The 24,228-nt window shown below is 37.3% G+C and overlaps 1 protein-coding gene across 1 annotated transcript in view; it reads right to left on the minus strand.

Annotated features, from left to right (window-relative positions):
- Positions 1 to 23,708, minus strand: part of mchr2a (melanin concentrating hormone receptor 2a) — a 93,326-nt gene extending 69,618 nt beyond the window's left edge. Inside the window, exons 1-3 of the mRNA XM_028796179.2 lie at positions 23,315 to 23,708; positions 22,235 to 22,461; positions 3,662 to 3,871 (exon numbers count right to left, since the gene is read on the minus strand). Coding sequence (XP_028652012.2) covers positions 3,662 to 3,871; positions 22,235 to 22,419 — 395 coding nt within the window. The 5' untranslated portion in view covers positions 22,420 to 22,461; positions 23,315 to 23,708. The remainder of the gene's footprint in view (positions 1 to 3,661; positions 3,872 to 22,234; positions 22,462 to 23,314) is intronic.
- Between the last annotated feature and the right edge of the window lie 520 nt (positions 23,709 to 24,228).

Consider the following 24,228-nt stretch of genomic DNA (forward strand, 5'->3'; position numbering starts at 1 on the left):
GTCTGCATGGGTTTCCTCTGGGCACTCCGGTTGCCTCCCACAGTCCAAAGACATGCAGGTTAGGTGGATTGGCAATTCTAAATTGTCCCTAGTGTGTGCTTGGTGTGTGTGTGTGTCCTGCGTTGGGTTGGCACCCTGCCCGGGATTGGTCCCTGCGTTGTGCCCTGTGTTGGCTGCGATTGGGTCCAGCAGACCCCTGTGTTTGGATTCAGCGGGTTGGAAAATGGATGGATAGGCTATTATCATGAATGTCAGAAATAACATATTACTATGTTTAATATATAAAATTCGCACAACTTGACTCCTGTGGTTTTGCATTTCTGCACAAAAGATACAAGTGAAAAGTCCTGTACTGCCTAATGTCGTGAGTATTTCAAAGTTATTTCCAGGTACAATACCTCTGCCTAAAGCAGCAGTATTTTTTTTTTGTGGATAAAGAGGTAACCAGCTGAAGACTGACTAACAGGCTTTATTTTAATACCAACAGGAATGTTCTAAAGATGAAGGCACCAGTTCGAATACCCTGAGCTGTAAAAGGCATATTTAGATCTACTTAAATTGAACAACCCATCGGCCCTAGATTTCTATGGCTAATAACATCACACACATTTTATAGTAACTTTAATAAAAAAGACAGACATTCATAGGCAGCATGTAGCAAGATCTCCAGCAGTTTCTACCTTTTGTAGAGCTAATTATAGCATAATTAATAATTTATAGTGATATTCAGTGTATGGAAAAACAACATGCAACACTGTTGGGAGAATAGAAAGTGATATTTGCTAAATGTACATAATCATAATAGTAATTAATAATAATTTTTATTTATATAGCACATTTTCTAGACCAGCATTCACTCTGGAGTTGGTCCCAAGCCCAGTTAGATGGGGAGGGTTGGAGTCAGGAAAGGCACCCGTCAATTAAAATCATACCAAAATTGATATTGGAAAAGTAATAAACATGACCACATATAAAAATGGGAATAGCTATGGAAGAAGAAGAAACACCTTTTTTATGCTCAAAGTTGTTAATGATTTATATAACTATCATGCCAGATTAGGACATCATAGTGGGAAATCATTTTCGAGACTAGGAGGCATGAAAATGAGACAGGAGCATCTGGCTAGATATTTGTTCACCCAGATATTTTCCTGGCCAGATTTTGATCAGAATGCAGAAGACACTTGCACTCATCTTGTTGCATTCCCAAAACCAGTCATGGCCAGCTGGACTCATGTGATCAACTCATAAGAAACGTGGCCAATAACCTTTTAAGAAATAAAATCTAAAATTATGTTACATAATGATAAAACCAGTATAAGTGTTTTTAATATAGTGGGCCATTTTGGCCCGACGTCACTTTCTTACTTCACATGCAATATTATACATTGAACGATGATTAATTTACTGTAAATGTACAGTATGTTTGATATTAATGAAGAAAATTTAAGTGCTGTGACATGTTTTTATACGTTCACATTTTTATACGTTTTTATGTTTTGATTGTTCACATCTAATCTTACCTGTTGTCTGTCATAAGCAAGTTTAGTAAAAAAAAAAAATACAATAAAACAACTCCACAGTTCTCCTGACACTTCAGAAAAGACTACTATAAATGCTATGTATCTAAATGTTTTAGAGGAATCTTTCCAACAAGTCAAAGACTGCTTAAGATGTTAATTAATTAATCCATTTATCTCTTTAAATGAAGCTAATTATAGTTTTGTATTTATTTTCATAAAGTGCACTCTTAGAAGTAGACCACACAAAACCAAAATGAGTAAATCCCATCCCAATTATAAAAAATATCACTTCCCTGAGTCAAGTTATGTTATGTATTTAATGTCAAGGGATGATTTCTGCAGGTTCATTCAACTTAATGACTATGTGATTGTAAAAGAATATAGTCCTTTATATAAAACTATTATTACATTACAATGTAAACTGAGATGATACATTTAAAAAAAATGATCGGCAGTTATTTGAAGCATTTATGTGCTCAATGTCATTGTGAAGAATTTAAAATGAAATTTTCAGCCAAATTAAACTTAAAAACAGACCCTTTTCTAAACAGTTTTTAAGAAAATAAGACTATCATCAATGGAGATTAATGTCACAGTCTCTGGCATCAAAAGAGAATCGAGAGCTTTTCTGTATCTTGGAAAAAAAGATAACTCTTCCTAAATGTGAGAAAAGTAGTTTCATAAAACTAAAGTGCAAAAATAATATTTTATTTTAGCAAAGCTCTCAAAATAGACATGACGAAAGAGAGACAACACAATATTGAATAAAAGACAACTGAACACATCCCTCAAGAAATATTAAGTAGATGACTTACTAGCTTACTACTCATAAAAATACATTTTTCAAAGTGATTTTATTCAGAGCGATGGATTAGGGGATCAATTTTTGATTCCTAAAAGAACCATCCATGGGAAGATTCCAGAAAGACGTTTTTTTAGATCAATTACAGGTTTCAGAAATAGCCATGAATAGACAATGATTTTATGATGTTCATGATTTTATAAGGATGTTTACTGCATTTAACCACACATGATCTTGATCTGATAGCATCCTGCCAGTTAGCCAAATATGTATTAAATATTTCTGTATCAGCTACATATTAGGACCCATTTCAAAGCCCAAACAACCAATTTCATATTAAAGAATTCTTCCCAGAATTAAATGGTTCTTTCTCAAGTTTTGTTCTAAGAGGAACCACACAACACAGGAAAGTGCCAATAGAACCATTATTTTGAAGAGTGTATCATCCAAATATCTCTGCTACTTTCAGAGCAATTCCTGGAGCTGCTTCCAGGGTCAGAAATTACAACCAGTGGTGTCAGGGAGTTTTCTTCTTGATCTGCCAGTTCCCCTGTGGACTCATTTTTAAATTGGTGCCCTCAGTATGACTACTTATAATGCATCATTAGAGCAATTAGGGCATGCCATACCTATCCCTATTTACTCGAAAAGGCAATTTCCAGTCACCAGTTTGGGTTCTTCCTTTGAAGTACAGATCTTGCCAGGACCATCCCCTTTCATGAGTCACTCCTTTGTCTCTTCAAAGCACACACACATATAGTATAGTATATAATTAGCATTTTATATAATATAGTATAGACAGAAGCATAATAAAGTCTAGTGGATAAACAGAGAATAAGGGAAAATGAAAACACTATTTCTGATGTGTGGATAGAATTTGGTCTCAATTCAATAATTCAGTAAGGTTTGTTGTGAAAAATAACTGGGCACCACTTCTATTATTTATTTATTTAATACATGTCCTGTTGCATCCTCTAAATGTGTAAAGCCTTAAGATTTTTTGACATTATAATAAACAAAATACAGCTACAAATTTTCTAGTAGGCTTTCATTGTGCCTGTATTTTTATACAATCACCATATTTGGGATATCTAATAATGCTGATGCTCTGACATCTTGCTGTTGATCTTACATCCTCAATTCCTTATATACCAGCATTTCTTTTAACGTTACATCACAGCTTTAATACCTTCTCGGGTATAACACCATGTGGTGGCTTCATATATTAGTTTAATTAAACGATCAGCAAGACACTAGAAAAAGCATATATTTAACATCCTTCCATTTATCCTTATTAAGATTATTTTATGACCTATTTTGTTGCTACATAACTCACCTGTCCAAGCTCATGGCAGTCATGATTGCACTACATGCAAACTGGTTGCATGTGTCTAGTGATGTAATGATGGTACAAAGGGGACTTCCAAAAACCCACTCTCCTCTTCGTGCCCATTGGTGAATCAAGAATGGCATTCCAATAACATGAACTAGGTCAGCAACCGCCAAGTTACAAATATATACATCTGGGATGGTCTTCTTTGCAGACCTGCAATATTACCAGATACAAATCAATTAATATTTTTCTTCAAATAGAAATCTCAAAGACAAATAAATGTTTTCATCTGAAATTAACACATCCAGCATTAAGTAATATTTGCATGTAGTTATAAGTAGAGGTTTGTCTCTGTCTGTGCAGATAAAGGTAATTTATTTTTTTATTTATTATCTAGAGCTTCATAGCTAGAAGCTGCTGGTCTTAATCAAACAGTCATTGCAGTGTATCTTATATTATCGCTTATCCAAGCTGTGCTGAAAATTTAAAATATGCATTTCTTTAAAATTTTTCTGTCAATGTGAAGTGTTTTGGAATGGTTGGCACTACAGGTATAACAAATGTTAGAATGCTTCCAGACCTACATATTAAGCACCTTAATTCTTCACAGTGCAGAAATGTTAATGATTTGATTATCTCTTTTCACATCCTGCTTTATCCAGTTCTAGCCAACCCGTGGTGTAGCATACAGCACATAATAATGTATTGATGGGTGAACACTTCCTGAAAGACACAGTTGTCCAAATGGGGTGGGTTTGAGGATACGACTGTAGGTGAATGAAAAGATGGAACTCTGGAGAGGGCAACATACAATTGTCCGTGACTGACAATTGGAGGACCGCCATCGCACACTCATTCAGCGATTCACATCCGTGACAAACAAACTGTTTTACATGTTGCATACAGCGATTCACATCTGCGACAAACATGATTTTTCTTAGATGGTCCTGTAGCGTCCACTCTCGCACTCGAAGCATACACACTGCCTGGTTATGTGCCCACTCGCAAGAGCAACTCACAGAGACCCACCCACCAACTGTAAGACCATGGGATATCCCTCGCAAACTACATTATACGCTGCATACAGCAATTCACATCGAAGCATACACACTGCCTGGTCATGTGCCCGGTCGCAAGAGCAACTCACGGAGACCCGCCCACCAACTCTAAGACCATGGGATACCTCTCGCAAACTGTTTTACACGCTGCATACAGCGATTCACATCCACGACAAACAAACTGTTTTACACAGCGCATACAGCGATTCACATCCGCGACAAACAAACTGTTTTACATGCTGCATACAGCGATTCACATCCGCGACAAACATGCCTCTTCTTAGATGGTCCTGCCGCATCCACCCTCGTTCTCGAAGCATACACACCACCTGGTCATGTGCCCGCTCGCAAGAGCAACTCACGGTGACCTGCCCACCAACTCTAGAAGACCATGGCATGTAAAACAGTTTACGATGGTGGACACGGTCGTGCGTCATAACCGAAAAGAATAATAAAAAGTCAATGTGGCTCAGAGGTGCATGTGGAGTTGGTGGGCGTGGCTCTGCAAGTTGTCGTCGTATCCAATGGTCTTAGAGTTGGTGGGCGTGGCTCCATCCTGCGTGCTCCATGGGTGTCTTGCTCGCTGGTGGCTTAGTGAATTATATATATATAGAGACACAACTAGTCATGAATGATCCCTAAGGAGTTAGCTTCACCATAAGTTCGGCAAATTCATGGAAATTTTCAGGAACTTTGCTGAACTTCATAAAATGCAATGAACTCAATGAGAATGAGGAGCTGAACTAGTTCTGAGTGTCTTATAATAGTTCGATGGTGTTTTAATTTCCCTACAAGCCAGGTTAACCTCTGCCGACAACTGATTATTGGGCCAAAAATGTGATCTAAGCTATGAGGCAGCAGTGCTAACCACTGTGCCAAGGAGGCTGAAACAACAAAAGATGAAGACAGAAGGACAACCACAAACAGAATACAACAACTGGCTACAAGCTAACAATAAGTAAAAACATGTACATCATTGCGCTCTATGGCATGAGACTAGCTGGTTGCATTGTCTGAAGCAGTGGTAGCAGGTGCAGTTGGAATATTTGTTTTGCTTTTGATCACTGTGAAGATGCTTTGCACAATTTTCATCCATTTAGAAGACAGAAATGCCTTGTAAACATTAATATATTTTTTAAATTATTATTATTTCTCAAGATCACATGTGTTTACTTAATCAGGGAGAGCTCATTTAAGGCTAGATTGTAGCTGTGGCACATGGTCAATTATGTATGTACATTAGCTATGCGGCACTACTCTGCCACTGCATAGGGATCAATGTTATATATTCGGTGGCATTACCCATAATATTTTATTCATGGTCAGCTAATGCTCACCCCAACCTGAATAAATAAAGTCGTGCTATAATAGAAGTTAACTCAGATGAGGATGAGGGTTCTACATCAGAGAAAGAGAAGACCTCCCCACAAGAAACATCCACTTACACATAAGAACAGCGCAGCTGCACCAGGGGTAAAGGCGAAAGATGGCACCGTTTGTATGCAGCAAGAGGTTGGGCGTAGTCCTGCCAGTGAATCTGCCACATGCATGTCCTTCAACAAAACAGCTAGGCTTACAGAGCTCGCCTAGGTATCATGCAAAGTCCTGTTTGTGATTATGTTTTGTGATGGAAAACATTTATATGCTACTTATATAAAAGGCAAATTGAATGTTATTTACCTATTTACCTTGATTTATTTACTTATCTTCCTACAGCGTAAGAGTCACAAGTAAACTTCTTGTGTTTGATTGACACGGGCATGCTGACAAAGTACACGTGCAATGCTACTCCTTATTCTAGAAAAGATCCCAGTCATCCAACGGGAGAAAGACTTTCTGAGACTAAGGTCATAAAGCTTATGGAGACATTTCTGGACAAAGGCAGAAGCGTAACAACTGTTGTGTAAAGTGCAACAGGAGCTTCCATCTACAGCTAAAGTCATTTGCATACTGAAGTAGCATTGCACATGTACTTTGTCAGCATGCCCATGCATACTGGGTGAACGGCTGAAATATTGATCAAGTTGGAACATCATGCAAGGCCAAAGCAGCTTGGAAAAGTTCTGTCATATCATGCTGGCTTGGTAAAGTTTCAGAGTGCACTGTGGGCACCCAGAAGTTTAATTTCCAGGAAAATATTTGGGTGAACAAGGAACAAGGTCACTGGCAAATACAGCCTATTTGCTGCAAACACTTCAGTAAATTCATGCACACTCCCATAGTATTTTATGCAAGATACATTAAGAATTGCTTTTTATATCAATTCAATTGTGATATAAACTATATAAAGACAGTGACCAGAATGGAATTTCAGCACCAGCTTTTTGAATCACAAGACAAAACAGTAAACCATGTAATATTTTAAAAATAAAAAGTAGATCCATTTTTTCCTCATTTAATTAAAGTATAAACAGACTGACAACCTTCAGGGTATGCTTATTGTTAGCTTTGCAGCTAAATCTACAATAGCTGAAAAAATAAAAAATGTCTTAGGGTTAATTACATTTAACATTTAAGTGTTAGCACAGCAATTTATAGTAATAGATGGAACAGAAACGGTTACTTGATTATATATTTCACTGCATTGGTGAGAGGGTAAGTCATTTCAAACAGGTTCTTTAAACTTGTGTTAACATAAATGTGTGAGAGTATACCTTGTTTTCCTGGCTAACACAAATTTGATAGGGCAAGGAAACTGCTGGCATAGGGCATGTTGACCTGTTTTCCTGACTATTCATCGTTTAGCCCCTATCTGTACCTTAATTTCCTGACCTACAATAAAAATCCTTGCCCTTTGGAATGTAATTATTTCGTCTGATTTGAACATCTTGTCTCATTGCTGCAGACATGTTATCATTGACATTGACAGTAAAGTCCCACTGCTACCATGTGGCTGTCAGTGGAGGTGTATGTGACACTACTGCATAGTAGCTGTTTAAAATGGTGACATACTTTTTCAAGCATCTAAGGTTTAGAACAAAAAATCTAAAAAAAAAAAGTATGAAAATTCAAAAAAGGGCAGCATGTTAAATTAGACTAAGAAAAGACCTTACTTCTTGAGAACAATTGATTATGTTTTTTATTTGGTGAAAAGCATTTTTTGTGTCTCTTATAAGACTTAACATACTTAACAACCATTCCTTTGCTTTAGCTTTAACTACATTTGTTCATCTTTATTTCTATCAGAAATATAGTAATAACTCTGAACCTTCAGGCCAGTTTCTCCATTCTTCAAGGGACAGCATAAATACTAAAAACATTAATGATTTTGTACAGCAGAAGGCCCAATAGTGTGTACCTAAACTTTCCACATCTCTCCGATGCAAAATACATATTTATTTCCTATCTCACACTCTTTCTCTTCCACAATAACCTGCTGTTGTTTTCCTCCTTGCCAGACAAGCCCTTGTCCCAGATTCTCTCCTGACTCTAAGCTTTCTGACATAATCCAGTACTGCGATTACTCCTGATACCACCCCAGCGTACCAGGAGGCACTTCTGGGTCACTGCTATTTCCACAGAGACTTCTTCAAATACTACAGTGCCCAGAAGCCTCCGAGAAAATCTTAACTAAATTCTGTTGCAGTGACAACCAAGAGAAGCTAATGTATATCATTTGGGACACATGCTGGCATTGAATGTGCCTCTTCTTCTGATTACAATCCAATTGGTTTTAATATAACCTTGCCCTTTAAATGCCCTACTTCTAGTACACCAGGTCTTTTCTTTAAAAGTCTATGAACTCTTTTACTGCCAGGCATTTTGCAAAGACTTATGTTGATTTTCTTGAGAGTGGATCTCCTTAGCTGAGTACCCAAGAGCTTGTTAGCCTTTCTTGTTTCTCCTGGTTAGCAGTTCTGGACTCTGTTACGCTTTAAAAACCTAACAAAACTGTAAATTGAATTTATTTATAGAAAAGATGGATAATATTAGATGTCACAGGTCACCCTCTGTTTTTGATCCTGTTCTGTCTTATATTAATAGAACTTATAATGAGTATGAAGCTTATCATCTCCTGTTTATGTTATTCCTCCTCACCCTTCAAAACATACATTTGATATTATTGATCTTAGTATTCAGTCTATTATAAACTTTTGCTTACTTTCTGGTATGAACGAGCATGTTTTATGTTGTTTTTTAGTCTTTGCTTAAAAAGCAAGGCATTAATATTAATTCTTTAGATAATTATTGCTCTATGTATAACTGGTACTTTCTGCCTTAAATCCTAGAAAGGGTAATTTCTTATCAACTACTATTGACTTTATTTGGCAAAAATTACATACTTAAAAAAATTCAGTCTAGTTTAAGAGCACTTCAAAGCACATAATCTTTTTGACATATATATCTTTTCATTTTCGTTTTCCTAGCTTTACTTAGTCTTTTGTTGTATAAGCTCAACTTGATTGTATGCAATGTTGATTTCAAGTTGGTTCTCTTCATATTTTAAGCATAGAACTTTTCCAATTTATATTGGGAAATTTCCCACCTCTTGTTTCCTACGGAATGCCTCATGGTTCCCTTCTAGGACCTAAGCTTTTTTCTACCTGTATGCTGCCATTGGGAGATATCACTTATAACTAACTATATCTCTTTTCATAGCTACGCTAATGATACACATCACCCCAGTTTACCAATGTCTCAGAATTACAGGCGCTTACAAAAGCCTACAAAAGTAATTGATTTCATTTTCATGTCTTCCTATACTATTCATCCTCATACTTCTGAAAAAGTATTATTTGTTCTGCAAGATTTAAAAAATGTTTTGTCTTTGGGTCATGATTTTTATACTGCTAGGAATTCAGGTAATATTACATATACCAAGTAATATAGGCACTACTTTTGCAGGTTATGACCTGTGGCCACCAGCACCCAACACAGCAGACACAAAGCACAACTCCAGCACAATACATATTTACTTTAAATATAGGAAACATTTCCCAAGTCTCCCACCTGCACAGCACAGTATAAAATACAAGCTCAGTCAATAAAACAGCACTTTGTCTCTTTTCTCTTAGTCTTTTCTCTCTCTCTCTCTCTCTCTCTCTCTCTCTTTCTGCCTCCACTCCTCCTATGGCAAACTTTATTTTCTTCTTCCCGACTCTGGCTCCCTGAGTGAAGAGAGGCGGTCCCTTTTATGTTGCACCTGGGAGCACTTCAGGTGGCCTGTCAGCATGACCTGGAAGTACTCCAAGGTGTGGTGAATACCCAAAGTAGGGTTCTGCAGCTCCCCCTGTTGGCCCAAATGGAACCCAAAATGGCTGTGCCAAACTCCAGCTCCCATGGAGCCCTGCGGGAATCCGAGGCACTGCTACAACCCAAGGAGAGCTGCCATTTAGCGCTCCAGGGGAGGCAGTGTCCTGTGCACAAGTGTTCCCCAGATCCTTTCAGTATATTGGCCTCCTGGCCAGGAAAGAAGCCCAGCCATCTGTCATAGATTGTATTAAGGAAAAAGTAGTGTTTCTACATAGTTTTCTAGTAGTCCAGTTAGAACTGGTTTCTTTTTCATCCTAAAAAGGATGCATATCTGAGGCTGTATAAATAAAATATCCATAAAAATAATCAGGTTTGCAAGTCTACCATATTCACAAAGTCTAATGTTAGCACACATAAGAATTAATGTGCCCCTATAAAAGAAATGCATGGTAGGTAGTATTTAATAAGCCAAAGGTCACTTTGGGGATCCAGAAAAGGTTTATAGTATGCCTCATGTGTGTGTCTTTTTAATTAATTTATTTTCAACAGCTTTTTTAGAATTGTGCTTAAACTTTATTTTTATTCAACATAGATGAAATTTAAATACAGTATCTTCCACGGATTATAAAATGCACCTTGGGTGTATGATATATGTTTGTTACAAAATACCTTGTTTCTCTTAGCTGTCATGTTCTGTTTCTCTGTCTCTGTTCTCATTTCCTTCCCTTAATATTTGTTTTATATGTTAATCACCCCCCCCCCCCCCCCCCCATTCATCACTTTAGAATTCAGCTCTATTAATCATCAATTACTTAGGTGTGCTGCTGAGATTCTGCACTTAAAGCTCTTGTTGTGCGTCTTTGCTGGGACATTATGCTAATTCATCTTTCCTGTGAGACTCCTGTTCAATGTGATGGCCTATCTTCTAAGCAAGTCCTTTAGCTTTGGAATATTGTTATGGAATATGTATGGAATTTCCTGGTAGTAGTGTGTTTATTGCCTTTCAAATTTGATTTATGGATTTGAATTAAAGATTAGGTTTTGCTACACAACATTTTGGTTTGCTTGTTTTTTAATTTTCACTTCCTTTTCTGCTTGAACCAGATGTACATTCTTGATTTGGTTTTGGTCTTATTTTTTTACAGTAAATTTTATTCAATTTATTTTAGACATCTTGCACTGCTTGGGTAATTTTTGTTGTTTATGTATTGTCTCTATTTTGGTACTTAGCTTTAAATGTTCTTTTAGTGTTAAATAAACCAGTCAAATTTTGAATAATTAATTGCTTAGTGGAGTATTTTTAAGGGAATTCCTGGAAACACAGTGGTTTTGGATTTGGATAGGTGTGCCCATGAGAGTCTTAAATCCCAATGCTGCCACAATATTAGATATCTAATAAGGAGCTGATTATTAATCTGGCAGGGGTGAAAGGGATGAGATATTCCCCTATCTCCTGCCTGTAATAATCATTTGCAGAAAGAGTAAGGTTGAGTAATGCTTACTACTAATTTATTTGTAGTCAGTGTTTTGCACCAATAACACTATTCCATAAGGCGCACAAATGCTGATCTGTCCTCCTGTTATTTTCCTCAATCCAACGGTTTGAGAGAGGAATAACCAATAAAAAAGCAATATGCCATTTGCTATGTACCTGGTTTTCCATGAACTGAATGAAGTTTCAGCAATATTTCTTCTACCTATCATTTTATCTTTAACCACAATGCCTGTTGTGGTACAAGAAGTAAGTTGTACTGTTCACCAAATGAGAGACAGATGTAAGTTACAGTATGTTGATAATTAAAAGATGTTAAAAAGACTTCCAGAATAAGACATTCATAGATTAGAATTGTTGCAGGCAATCCAAATACAGAGTAGGCCACTGAGTCTGGTTATTCAAAGAAAATTCATGCAGGTGCTATTTAAGAATTTTGTATCAAATTAAATTGCTCCTTATGAAACTGCTTGCCACATGTGTCCAGTTATGTGTCATCTAATATTGGCAAGTGAATTCAGACTTCATCACTCATTTTACTTATTTCACCATTAGTTGGTGTCATATCAGATCTATCCATTATATAAAAGCCACCTAACATGATATGTATTATTTACAGTGAGTAGAAGAGGCTGCATGTAATACACTCCACCGAATCATAAAAAACAGGCAGGGGACGGCAAACATTTCATCAAATATCATTTGTGAAAATGGTAAATGCAGAACAAACCCTGAACTACAAAATGTTCCTCATTTGACTTCCTACAATTCTCACACTCTTCAAAGAAATTCTAATATTTTATTCCAATTGTTCACTAATTTGTGTACAGTTAACATATTGGCAAGAAGAAAAACGACATAGAATCACATACAGCAGGTCCAGTTCTTAAATCACTGCATTTGCTTCCAGTTGTCTTTTGGGTTGATTCTAACTCTAATATTAAAGAAGCCCCATTGGTCTTATGTTTTAAATCAAGGCTAAAGATCCATCATTATATCATAGTATACTTTAACAAGCACATGTTATGTTATAATGCTGGGATGGAACCCAGATGCATATGACCCTGACTATACTTGATAATGTTATGTTACTTTAGAAGAAAGTATTATGAGCAACCTGAGCAGCAGTTCTAACAAGATTGTGACCTCTGCCTAAATTAGAATGGAGCAGAATTTAGAGACTAACAAATGTTAAGCAGACAATAGGAATATGCATACTGTGTAATTCATTTTTATTTATTTATTTTTAGTGTTTTTTCTCCACAGATGCACACAGAGTTTTAGGTGTCAGAAGCAGGGTCAGCTATTTGTACAGAGCCCCTGAAGCAATTGCAGAAAAAGGGCCTTACTCAAAGACCCAACAGAGTAACGTTCTTTCTGTCCCAGGATTCGAACCTGCAACCTTTCAGTTACCAGCCCAGATCCTTAAGCCAGAGAGTCACCACTCAGCACAAATTTAAATTTTAAGTATTACTCAAGCCCACCCAGTCAAAATATTGAGGTTTTGGTATGTTATACTTTAAAACGGTTTAGTATTACATTCCAAAATGACAATTAAAACTCACTAAAAGTTAACAATTATTTATGTTATAATATTATTCACAACATGCACAGAAAAACAAAAAAATGACTAAACATGTAAAATACATAATAGCCACAGCTGGCTGCCATACTTGCCGATCAAATCAAATTTAGACAATTTATATTATACAATACAAGCCCATTATTTTCCAGTCATGTTGCATTTATGAAAAGTATTCCTGATTTGAAAATGAATTTTCTAACCAAGCTGAATTACAATAAGATTTTGTCGACATTGAATCTGACACTACAGAATACAAGGACTTTGAATCAGCTCCTACAATGAACAGAAATGGTACAATGGTCTTTATTAAAAATATCATACTTACCATAATAAATTAACGGCCACAAACTTATATTAAAAATTAAAATTCATCTCAGAGACACAGAAGTTTAAAAGAAAATATCAACAATTAAATGAGCATATGTATAGGATCGTGATGTCCTAGATGCCAGCCAATTAAACATACTGTAGTGTGCTAAGCCTCCATTAAAAGGCATTTTTTACAGGCTAATGAGTAATGCAAAAATCGATTTAGGGTGATCTCTGAAAGTGGTTTAAGGTTTTGGATTTATAATAAGTTATTTTCGTGAATTATATATTTCAACAATTTGATGCATTAAAAAATGGCTGTATTTATAGAGTACAATGTTTATAACCATTTCTTATTTATTTCAGCATTCTCATATTAAAGTAGTCTTCTACATTTATGATGAATGTAGAGGTAACTGATACTGAATATGGCTCCTACAACTTTATAGAGGAAAGCGATAGGTTTAAAATGGATGGATGAATATTTGCACAGTATAACAAATGTTTGTATTAATTTTATTATGTACAAGGAAAGTTAGCTGGGACACAGATGACACTCTCTTTATTTCATTGGTATGCTGTACGTAGGGAAAAAATAAGTTTCAAAACACTTTTATATCCACCTTGCAGTGACAAGTACACTCTTTAATGTACATTTACATTTCATAAAGTGGTGAAGAATCATGGTCTTATTGAGAATGAATTTCAAAATCATCATTATCACTGTTCTCATTAAGACACACAGCTTCACAAAGCACCCTGAGGTTGTTTAAACTTTCCACCTGCTCTTCTTTATGTATTTACAGCTATGTAATTAAATACTGTATGGCCACTCAATTAATTATCACTTTAGCTTTTGGCAATACTGGTAACAAATTAAAACAGTCAATAAGATGCCCAACCAGGTACACCAATTTAATGTACAAAAAGGAGGGATCTCTGTTTTACTTTCCAGCTGGGACATAGAAAAATGAAGAAATCTGGGGTGCACTTCCCGAAAGATTCATAACACGAAGTACTTCATTATCCCATAGTTAAGATTGTTCAGTAATTATTGGGTGTTTCCTGAAACCCTTCGTAACTAAAGTAGTACTTAATCTCATTTATAAATAAATGAGTGACCAAGCCACTTGTTATTTTTGTGTCATTCTTTATTTGGCTTTTGCCTGTGATTATTCCACAGAGAGAGAGGTTGCCCAAAGTAGATCACAAAAAACACACTGACACTCTTGTACAATGTAATATTATTATTAAATTAATGTTGCAATATAAATATAAAATGATAATGTAGGTTATAATTTAGTGCAAAATAAGCTCTTTATAGCTTTGATAATTTAACTAATCAGTGTAATCAGTCACATCCTTTATAGTGGGAAAGTGAATCACCCCTTAGTACCAGCAATGACAATGGCAGGTGTCCAGAGAAGTGCACAACTCAACTGGAGATGCCATTTGAAACAGCACCGCCCAAGAATCTAAATCGTAGATCTACATGTGGACATGAACCCCTTGAATCATTTCCGTAATTAACAATTGATAGAGAAACACAGCAAATGCGAGGGTGAAATAATAAACCTCCTTGGTCTGGTGCAGGATAAATCTGAAAGAGGAACACACCGGAATTTGTCTGAGTTCCCACTTCTGATGGTTCTCTGTTCCTATGCCACTGGTAAATTTCTGCTGACCGTGCAATGTTGCTATGTCCAAATCTGTGCAAGTAATGAACAGATTACTATTGTGCCATGCACGTAACAAACTCTGAGGTGGTGGGTTCAAATCCTGCTACTGACACTGTATTAACATATGTAACTCACCTCACCTACCTATGTTCCAACTGAAAAAAGGAAAGAAACATAACCAAACGTATCTGAAATGTTGCTAGTCACCTTGGATAAAGGTGTCAGCCAAGTAAGTAATTTTAAAAAATAAATAAGCAGTTAATAATAATAATACAATGTCTTGCATGACACTAAGATTGGTTTTACATTACAGGTGCAGTGGAAGGAGTGCTCATCTCAAATTCACATTCCCATCCCCTTGAATCCCAGCATTAAATGTCCAAGTGATATGCAACCCACAATCAGGGACGTTTTACAGATCTCATTGCCAAGCAGCCTGGGAGTACACATGATTCTTACAGCTGTTCCAGCTCTGAAGTGTGTCAGATGGCAAGGTATGGTGTGTTTGCTGGTGATTTCTTACTAGGTGACAGTGGATGCCTGCTTTGCAAATACTTGCTAACTCCAGTGTTGGGGCTTCCATGAACCTTGGAATACAACACTTCTTTATTTTTTTGCCAGCTCCTCCATAAGTTCTCCTTTATGATGTGTTGCTTTTTTTTTTATCGCTCCTTGCCATTGTTCTTTTTTGCAAGAAAGCATGTCACTTCTGAGTCTGTTTATAGATTTTTGACTAATAAATTTATATATATTGTGACCACTAGGGAGCATTACAGCACCCCAGACATAATCCCAGTATAATAAAAAGGTTTATTTGCATTAATAACTTACAAAAAGGCTCCAAATGTGGCATAAACACAGGTATTCTTTCCTCTCTATCTTTCTCTCTCTCATTTTCTTCTCCTCTTCAGATCACAATGTCATCAGCAAACATCATAGGACTCCTGTCTAATCTCGTCTGTCAACCTGTCCATCACCATTGCAAATAAGAAAGGGCTCAGAGCCGATCCTGATGTAATCCCACCTCCAACTTGAATGCATCTGTCACTCCTACCGCAGACCTCACCACTGTCACACTTCCCTCGTACATATCCTGTACAACTCTTACGTATTTCTCTGCCACTCCCGACTTCCTCATACAATACCACAGCTCCTCTCGAGGCACCCTGTCATATGCTTTCTCCAGGTCCACAAAGAAGCAATGCAACCCCTTCTGGCCTTCTCTAAACGTCTCCATCAACACCCTCAGAGAAAACATTGCATTTGTGGTGCTCTTTCTTGGCATGAAACCATACTGCTGCTCACTAATCATCACCTCATTCTTAACCTAACTTCCACTACTCTTTCCCATAACTTCATGCTGTGGCTCATCCATTTTATCCCCCTGTAGTTACTGCAGTCCTGCACATCCCCCTTAATTTTAAAATATCGGCACCAGTATACTTCTTCTCCACTCCTCAGGCATCCTCTCACTTTCGAAGATTTCATTAAACAATCTGGTTAAAAACTCCACTGCCATCTTTCCTAAACACCTCCATGCTTCCATAGGTATGTCATCTGGACCAACGGCCTTTCCATTTTTCATCCTCTTCATAGCTGTCCTTACTTCCTCCTTGCTAATCCGTTGCACTTCCTGATTCACTATCTCCACATCATCCAACCTCTTCTCTCTCTTGTGCTCTTCATTCATCAGCCTCTCAAAGTACTCTTTCCATCTACTCAACACATTCTCCTCGCTTTTGAGTACGTTTCCATCTTTATCCTTTATCACCCTAACCTGCTGCACATCTTTCCCAGCTTGGTCCCTCTGTCTAGCCAATCGGTACAGGTCCTTTTCTCCCTCCTTAGTGTCCAACCTCTCATACAACTCATCATACGCCTTTTCTTTAGCCTTCGCCACCTCTCTCTTCACCTTTCGCCTTATCTCCTTGTACTCTTGTCTACTTTCTGCATCTCTCTGATTATCCCACTTCTTCTTTGCCATCCTCTTCCTCTGTATACTCTCCTATATTTCCTCATTCCACCACCAGGTTTCCTTTTCCTCCTTTCTCTTTCCAGATGTAATGCCATGCACCCTTCTTGCTGTCATTATTCACTGCCACCCAGTGCCTGTCTCACCTCCTCCCTGAACTCAACCTTTCAGTCTTCCTTTTTCAACTTCAACCATTTGATCCTTGGCTCTGCCCTCACTCTCTTCCTCTTCTTGGTCTCCAATGTCATCCTACAGACCACCATCCTATGCTGCTTAACTACACTGTCCCCTGCCACCACTTTGCAGTTTTCAATCTCCTTCAGATCAACTCTTCTGTATAGGATGTAATCTACCTGTGTGCATCTTCCTCCTCTCTTGTATGTAACCCTATGTTCCTCCCTCTTCTTAAAATACGAATTCACCACAGCCATGTCCATCCTATTGGCAAAATCCACTATCCTCTGGCCTTCGTCGTTCTTCTCCTTGACACCATACTTACTCATCACCTCCTCGTCTCCACTGTTCCCTTCACCAACATGCCCATTGAAATCCGCTCCAATCACCACTTTCTGTCCCTTGGGTACACTGTTCATGACTTCATCCAACTCACTCCAAAAATCTTCTTTCTCACCCATTGCACAACTAACTTGCGGTGCATATGCACTAAGAACATTAATCATCACACCTCATAATCATTACTCTGCCTGACACTCTTTTCACCTACAAAACACTCTTGACATACTGTTCCTTCAGAATAACTCCTACCCCATTTCTCCTCCCATCCACACCATGATAGAACAATTTGAATCCACCTCCAATCCACCTGGCCTTACACCCCTTTCATTTAGTCTCTTGCATGCACAATATATCAACCTTCCTTCTCTCCATCATATCTGCTAACTCTCTCCCCTTACCAGTCATACTGCCAACATTCAAAGTTCCTACCCTCAGTTCCACTCTCTTTACTTTCCTCCTCTCCTCTTGCCTCCGGACATGTCTCCCCCCTCTTCTTCTCCTTCTTCTTCTTCTTCTTCAGCCAACAGTAGCCCAATTTCCGCCAGCACCCTTTTGGCTAACAGTACTGGTGGCGGTCATTGTTAACCCGGGGCTCGACCAATCCAGTATGGAAATTTGTATTGTTGTCCGCATATTGATTTGGCTAAATTTTACACCGGATGCCCTTCCTGACATAACCCTCCCCATTTATCCGGGCTTGGGACCAGCACGAAGAAACATACTGGTTTGTGCATCCCCTGTGGCTGGGTTGTCCTAACTACTAAGTTATAATTAGTTCTCAGAATCAAAGTAGGTGTTCTGATGTTTCGATGTAAACAATGTGTAAACAATGCTTTGTTCCTTTCCTGGTAAGCTTTCTCCAGACACTTGGAAGGAGCTTTTCTTTCATTGTTTTAGGGAGTCTGTCTCCTTTGCCTTAGCCACACCTTCTAGTTGTGAGTGGTACTTTTTCTCTGAGATTCAAACCCACCATGTTGGTCCACCTGTTGCCAGCAAAATCATGTCTACCATTTTCAGCAAGACAAATGCGTGGCTCTATGTACAGTCTTCCTCTGCTTGTGCTCTTGCTATCTTAGCTAGGTTTGGATTAATGGCACCCCTCATCCAACTTCTCGTATGGACAGTTTTCCATTTTCCCAATCCCTTTAGCCTTTGTTACAGCCACACCTTATTGGCACTGGGGTCTCTGCCCTAGAGAAAAAAGCTATGGCCAGGTTGAGAACAATGAACTGCTAAAGGAAAAAGAAACCATGATGGTCTGAGTTGGCTCCAACTACCACAATGTCCTTGAACCCGGAACTGATGATAACATGACCAGGATGATCCAGTGGAGTAGGGGGCAGAGCAGTCAGATTAGAAAGGATAAGAATGACTGAATTGGGAGTGAGCCAGCACAATGGTGAGGAGGCAAAAAAGGTCAGTGGCCCATGAGAGAGTGAATAGAATGGTGGTCCTGGGTAGATTATTTACCCTCTGAATAGCCATGAGGATTGAGGATGATTGATTAGCCTCCTAGGGATCCCAGATACAACAAGAAGAGGCATGAGAGGTAGAGGTAGATGCCAACAGAGGCAGCAGGAATGAGGGAGTAGGGTCCTGGGCATGCCAGAAAATACAGAAGGTGGCAATTGGAACAGGAGGCAGATAGTGGGACCGCCGCTATCAGCATCTCCAGCTGGCTGCAAAACCAGACAGGGTGAGCTAGGAGAAATGGAAGGAGAAAGACACACTGCGCTGACGGAAGTCAAGAGAATGCAATGTCTGCATGGTCGGTTATGTTTGGTTTTAAAGAATCTATTTGTTGTTGATTTTACTCCCATTGCTTTTATTGTGCATTATTTATATATTTATATTTGAAGAAGCACTTCACTGTTTGAACTGTGGATCGATGTAAAAAAAAACACAAACTCTTGCTTTTTAAGTGTCCTCATTGCATTGGCTCATCCCGGTCATGACTATCAACGGTACCAGGTTCAAGTGTGACAAGGATGCTGGAGCCAACCCATACTGTCACATAAGCATAGATTTGGGGTGTGCAAAGGGTTTTAAAGGAAGGAACAGATGCCTTGCCATTGGTATCTTGGGTGCTCATAGATCCATTCTTTTGGTTGACTGTTAGAGCAAAGTTTTGACCATCAAGGCTGTCAGTCGTTGAGTTATGGCTTTTTTTTTTAGTTTTGGTATTTAGATGGGACCTCAGACAGCCATCTCTGGGATGTCACTTGGCTTTTAATTAACCTTTTTATCAGATAAGGCATAGAAGTGGTAGTCCGAGGAGAGACCCTATTAGGAGAATCAAGGCTCTTAAGCTGACAATAACAGTGTCTGAAGATGTTTTTCAAGCCAAGAACTTGTGTTCCACCAATAGCAAAATGGATAATGTTAGTCTGTCCTTCACCTTCCTCTAACACAATCCAACTTCAGTGTACCGTATACATGTTGCAAAGCTGTCACCAGACTAAACCTTTTGTAGTCTATCTAACTTTGTGCTCTTAACTGCCTCTAAATTTTCATAAGTCACAAAAAAGCAACGTTAGTATAAACAAAAATTTCCATAACACATTATATGTAGTAGAGAATCTCACTTAATTTATATTCCTAAAATATCTCAAGAGGCAAATATCAGGTTGTAATCAGGAACCTATCACAGTTTTGTGCAAGTATACATAAAGGAAATAAGAAACGAGAAAACTTCTAATGTCACTGGTTTTAAAACTAAGATAATTTATGATAAATTGAATAAAAAATAAAAGTGGTGTAGTGGTATAGTAAGTACTACTTTCTCAGGGAATGGGGTTCCCTTTCCATCATGGTTTTCACCATGACTGTGTGAGTTTTGCTTTGGGTATTCCTTTGAAATAATTAATTTTTAATATATTTGTTTTTCATTACAGATGATGAACAGGCAAGATTTTGGAAGCTAAAGAATGCCCAATCCTGATGCTTTTCAGTTATATTAAATCTACAGTTGCAGGACAGACAGCTCCCAAACAGGCTAATGCAACAAGCACATTTTAAACCTTTCAAAGAATGATCATTAAAGAGTGCAGTAAATATAACGTTATCCATCCTTTCTGGCTTGAATGGTCTCATCTAAATGTATTGTTTTATATACAGACTGGGTTATTAAGCCAAAATTGTACCTAAATCCAGACTACAAAGTGGGCAAGAATATGAACATTGAACCCTTGATGGAGAGAACAGTGTCTCTTATGTGTTGGCCAAGCCTTCCACTCTCACTGCACTTTTGAAAAATGAAGTAGACATTTTACTTTTTGTGTTATAGGCCGGTAAAGATCTGCAATGGCCTGTACCTTGTATATCAGCAGCACTCTTTGGATTGATCATAGGTATGAAATCCAAAAACAAATTTTAAAGAGTAGAACAACTATTTTGGTGGAATCCTCATTTGTCGAATGTGGTTAGATGATCTTTATTTATTCTTTCTTTAGTTCAAGTTCAATATTTATTAGCAAACCTCCATTTACTCTGTTTACAATGAAAAGCAAGATGCTTTTCCATAAATTGTACATCAAGTATCTGGGCCCTATTTTCACTTTTCTTCTTTTTCTTTTTTTTTGATCAATATTTAACATTTCATTTTCTTTATCTAACACACCATTCCTACAGATAGCTCTTTTGTAATTCACTCATCCAGTTCAGGGTATAGGGAGCCAGTGTTTATATTGGTAGCACTGGATACACACCCACACTGACTCAGGACTCAGACCCACACTTACTGTTATGCAACCAATTTGGGGAATCCACTTGATATGCAAATCTTTGAGATTAGGGAGGACAACCAGAAAACAACTAATGCAGACATGGGAAAAAATGCACATTTGAACACAGGCAGAGGATGGGTTACGATGTTAGCCCAGAACTCTCAAATTATGAGATAGCAGAGGTAACCACTGAGCACAATACTCACTAAATACAATACTTTCAAGTCAATTATTGCTAGCATATAACATAGTACATGTTGATATTTCAAGAGCCTGAGCTTAAGGAAATATTTATTACCACAGAATGACACAGATGAATAAATGCAGCATGATCAAAGAATTGAATTATGTTAAGCCTAAAAATGACAAAATGGTTTAGACAAAAGTGGCAGGTGTATCCAGTCCTAGGCTAAGTTCTGACCAATGCCTGACACTAACTGAACTGCGGGCTTGAAATTTTGGTTTTCAATGCTAAACTTTAAAATAATCAGTTAAAATTATAACTATACTATTTTATATAATTCATGTTATAGATAGCATTTATATAATTGCATATACTGTAACACTTAAATAATTGTCAGTTTTAAACACTTCCTCTTTTGGGGAAAATAACAAAACTGAACATTACCTATAAAATGCTTAACCATTAATATTTATTATTCATATAAAGAAATGAACTGTTGTTCAATTCCATATATTCTTATCTTACAAGCTCAGATTTTTTCAATAGTAGAATCAAATCAACAAATAAAAATGCAAACTACATTTTAAATCTAACCATTATTAATTGTTCAAATGCAACAGTGTTTCATTTCAATTGTCATTATGCATGATTAGCTACAATCCTCATTATGATGCCACATGTAACATCTTTACAGCCAGATCTGAACAGTAGGAGTATTAAAATTACAGTGTAATAAAAATGTTATATTCCTTATATTATACTGCTTAGGCTGGATAAAATATTTTTATAATTATGGTATTCCTAGTGAATCTTGTAAGAAATGTAGAAATCTGTAAAAGTATTTACAAATATTTTGACCATACCTTAAGACAGTCAGCAAAATGAAGATATTTCCAACAAATCCAGTTGAGCAGATGACTCCAATAAGAGAAGGAAGGATCACAGTCTCGACCATAATGTCAAGTTCATAAAAATCATCATCCGAATTCCAGGAGATATTGAAAGACTCTTGTGTAATGTTCCAATGTAGTGACTGAATGCCATTCATTTTAAAGAAGTCCCTTTTCTTCTTTTAATCTCTTGAAAGTAACTGTAAAATAATAAAGTACTAGTTATGTTGCTTCTATTTGTGTGTTGTCTTTTGGTAAAAAACTTATCTGAAATTAATTTATTGAAATAGCTTCTTTATAGTCACATTAGTAGCTACTGTGATTCCAGTTGACCAATTTTTGGAAAAGAACAAATTTAAGATTGGGTTCTGATTTTACAAACCAGACAAAGGTTCAAAAGAAGCACTTGTGAAACCAAGACTTGTTTCCTTAACAACAGAAAGGTTTTGAAATGTACACAGCAGCAACCATTTGCATAAGCAGTAAAGCTCCCCATTCCATTCCCATAGGAGATATACTGATGATTCAAGCTAAGTTGAAATTGTACTTATTTTTCATTCAACAGGCATAGAAGAAAAGTGATAAGTAATAAGTAATCACAGCCCTGAGTTTCTTCTGTCAGTCAACTTGTTTTGCATTCTGTCCTTTGCACTGAGTAATTTTAAGGATTAACTGAAATCTGAATGCTGTTATGAATAAGACTTGCATTCTATCTATCTATCTATCTATCTATCTATCTATCTATCTATCTATCTATCTATCTATCTATCTATCTATCTATCTATCTTTTGTATTGTCTTTTTCTATCTATATATCTAAGTTTTTCTGCACTATTCGCTCTAATCCTGACAATATTATTAATCACCTGTCTGGAGCTTGATCTTTGTTTTATTTCTCCTCTAGATATAATTAGAGATGCATTGTATATATATACTGTATATACATTCCTATTACCATTTGTGGAGTCGAGTATTGCTTACATTGTCCTAGTCAACGTTTATACCCAAATTAACGCATTTCTTTTTAAAGACAACAGATCATACAAAAACTTACCGATGAAGAAATCGAAGGCTGTTTAGATCCGCAGTTTTATTTTCTTCGTACTGTCCTGCAGCCCGTCACACGAAAGACGTAACTCCACCGAAAGTGAAGGAAGTGATCGTCCGACGGATGCCACTCGCCTGCCGTTTCTGCTGTAGCGCTGCCTCGCAGCAAGAAGCCGCCCAAGCTCGAGACTGACCCGAGTGATTCACTCGGACCATCAGACATCGGGATTTACATTTGTCCGCTGCTGCGTCTTATCGCTTGCTCTCAGTCCTTTGTGACTCCAATAGTTGTCAATAAATAATACAGTAGAGACTGAAAAGAAGACCGGTGGCGTTTTACCGCCTGAAATGGTAACCGATTCAGACCTGCCACCGTTAATAAAAAGCTGACATGCTCGTATCTGGTGCAAGCGATGACTTGCCAAGGTCGGTGCATCAATGCCATTCTTTTTAACAGAGATTTAGACTGTATTCGTTTGTATTCGCTTAAAACGACTGGAGTGATTGGTTATCTTTGAGACATTTTATATTAGAAACTAGGAGCAGAATGATATTAGCAAACACCTTGCTATTCATTATAAAAGACTTAAAAGCATTGTATTTGTCATTGGATTAATTGCCCTAATCGATCGTATTGTTTTGCATCAGTGAATATACATGATGGTCTTGCATTTTAAGTATTTATAGCCTTAATCATATTGTGCGTTGTTTAAAATAATATCACTATAAATCAGTGAATTTATTATATCTGTTAATACAGGTGTTGAATAAAGCACAAAAACTTTTTTTGTTTGGATTATAATTTTCCATATTAAGATTTTACAATTTCATGTTAAACGGTCGGTCATGAGTGAAGGGTATCATGGTGACATGTAGCTGCTGCATTACAAATCTTTTAACCTCAGTTTCAAATAGAGAGGA

Source organism: Erpetoichthys calabaricus, chromosome 3 (assembly GCF_900747795.2).
Source record: "Erpetoichthys calabaricus chromosome 3, fErpCal1.3, whole genome shotgun sequence".
NCBI lineage: Eukaryota > Metazoa > Chordata > Cladistia > Polypteriformes > Polypteridae > Erpetoichthys > Erpetoichthys calabaricus.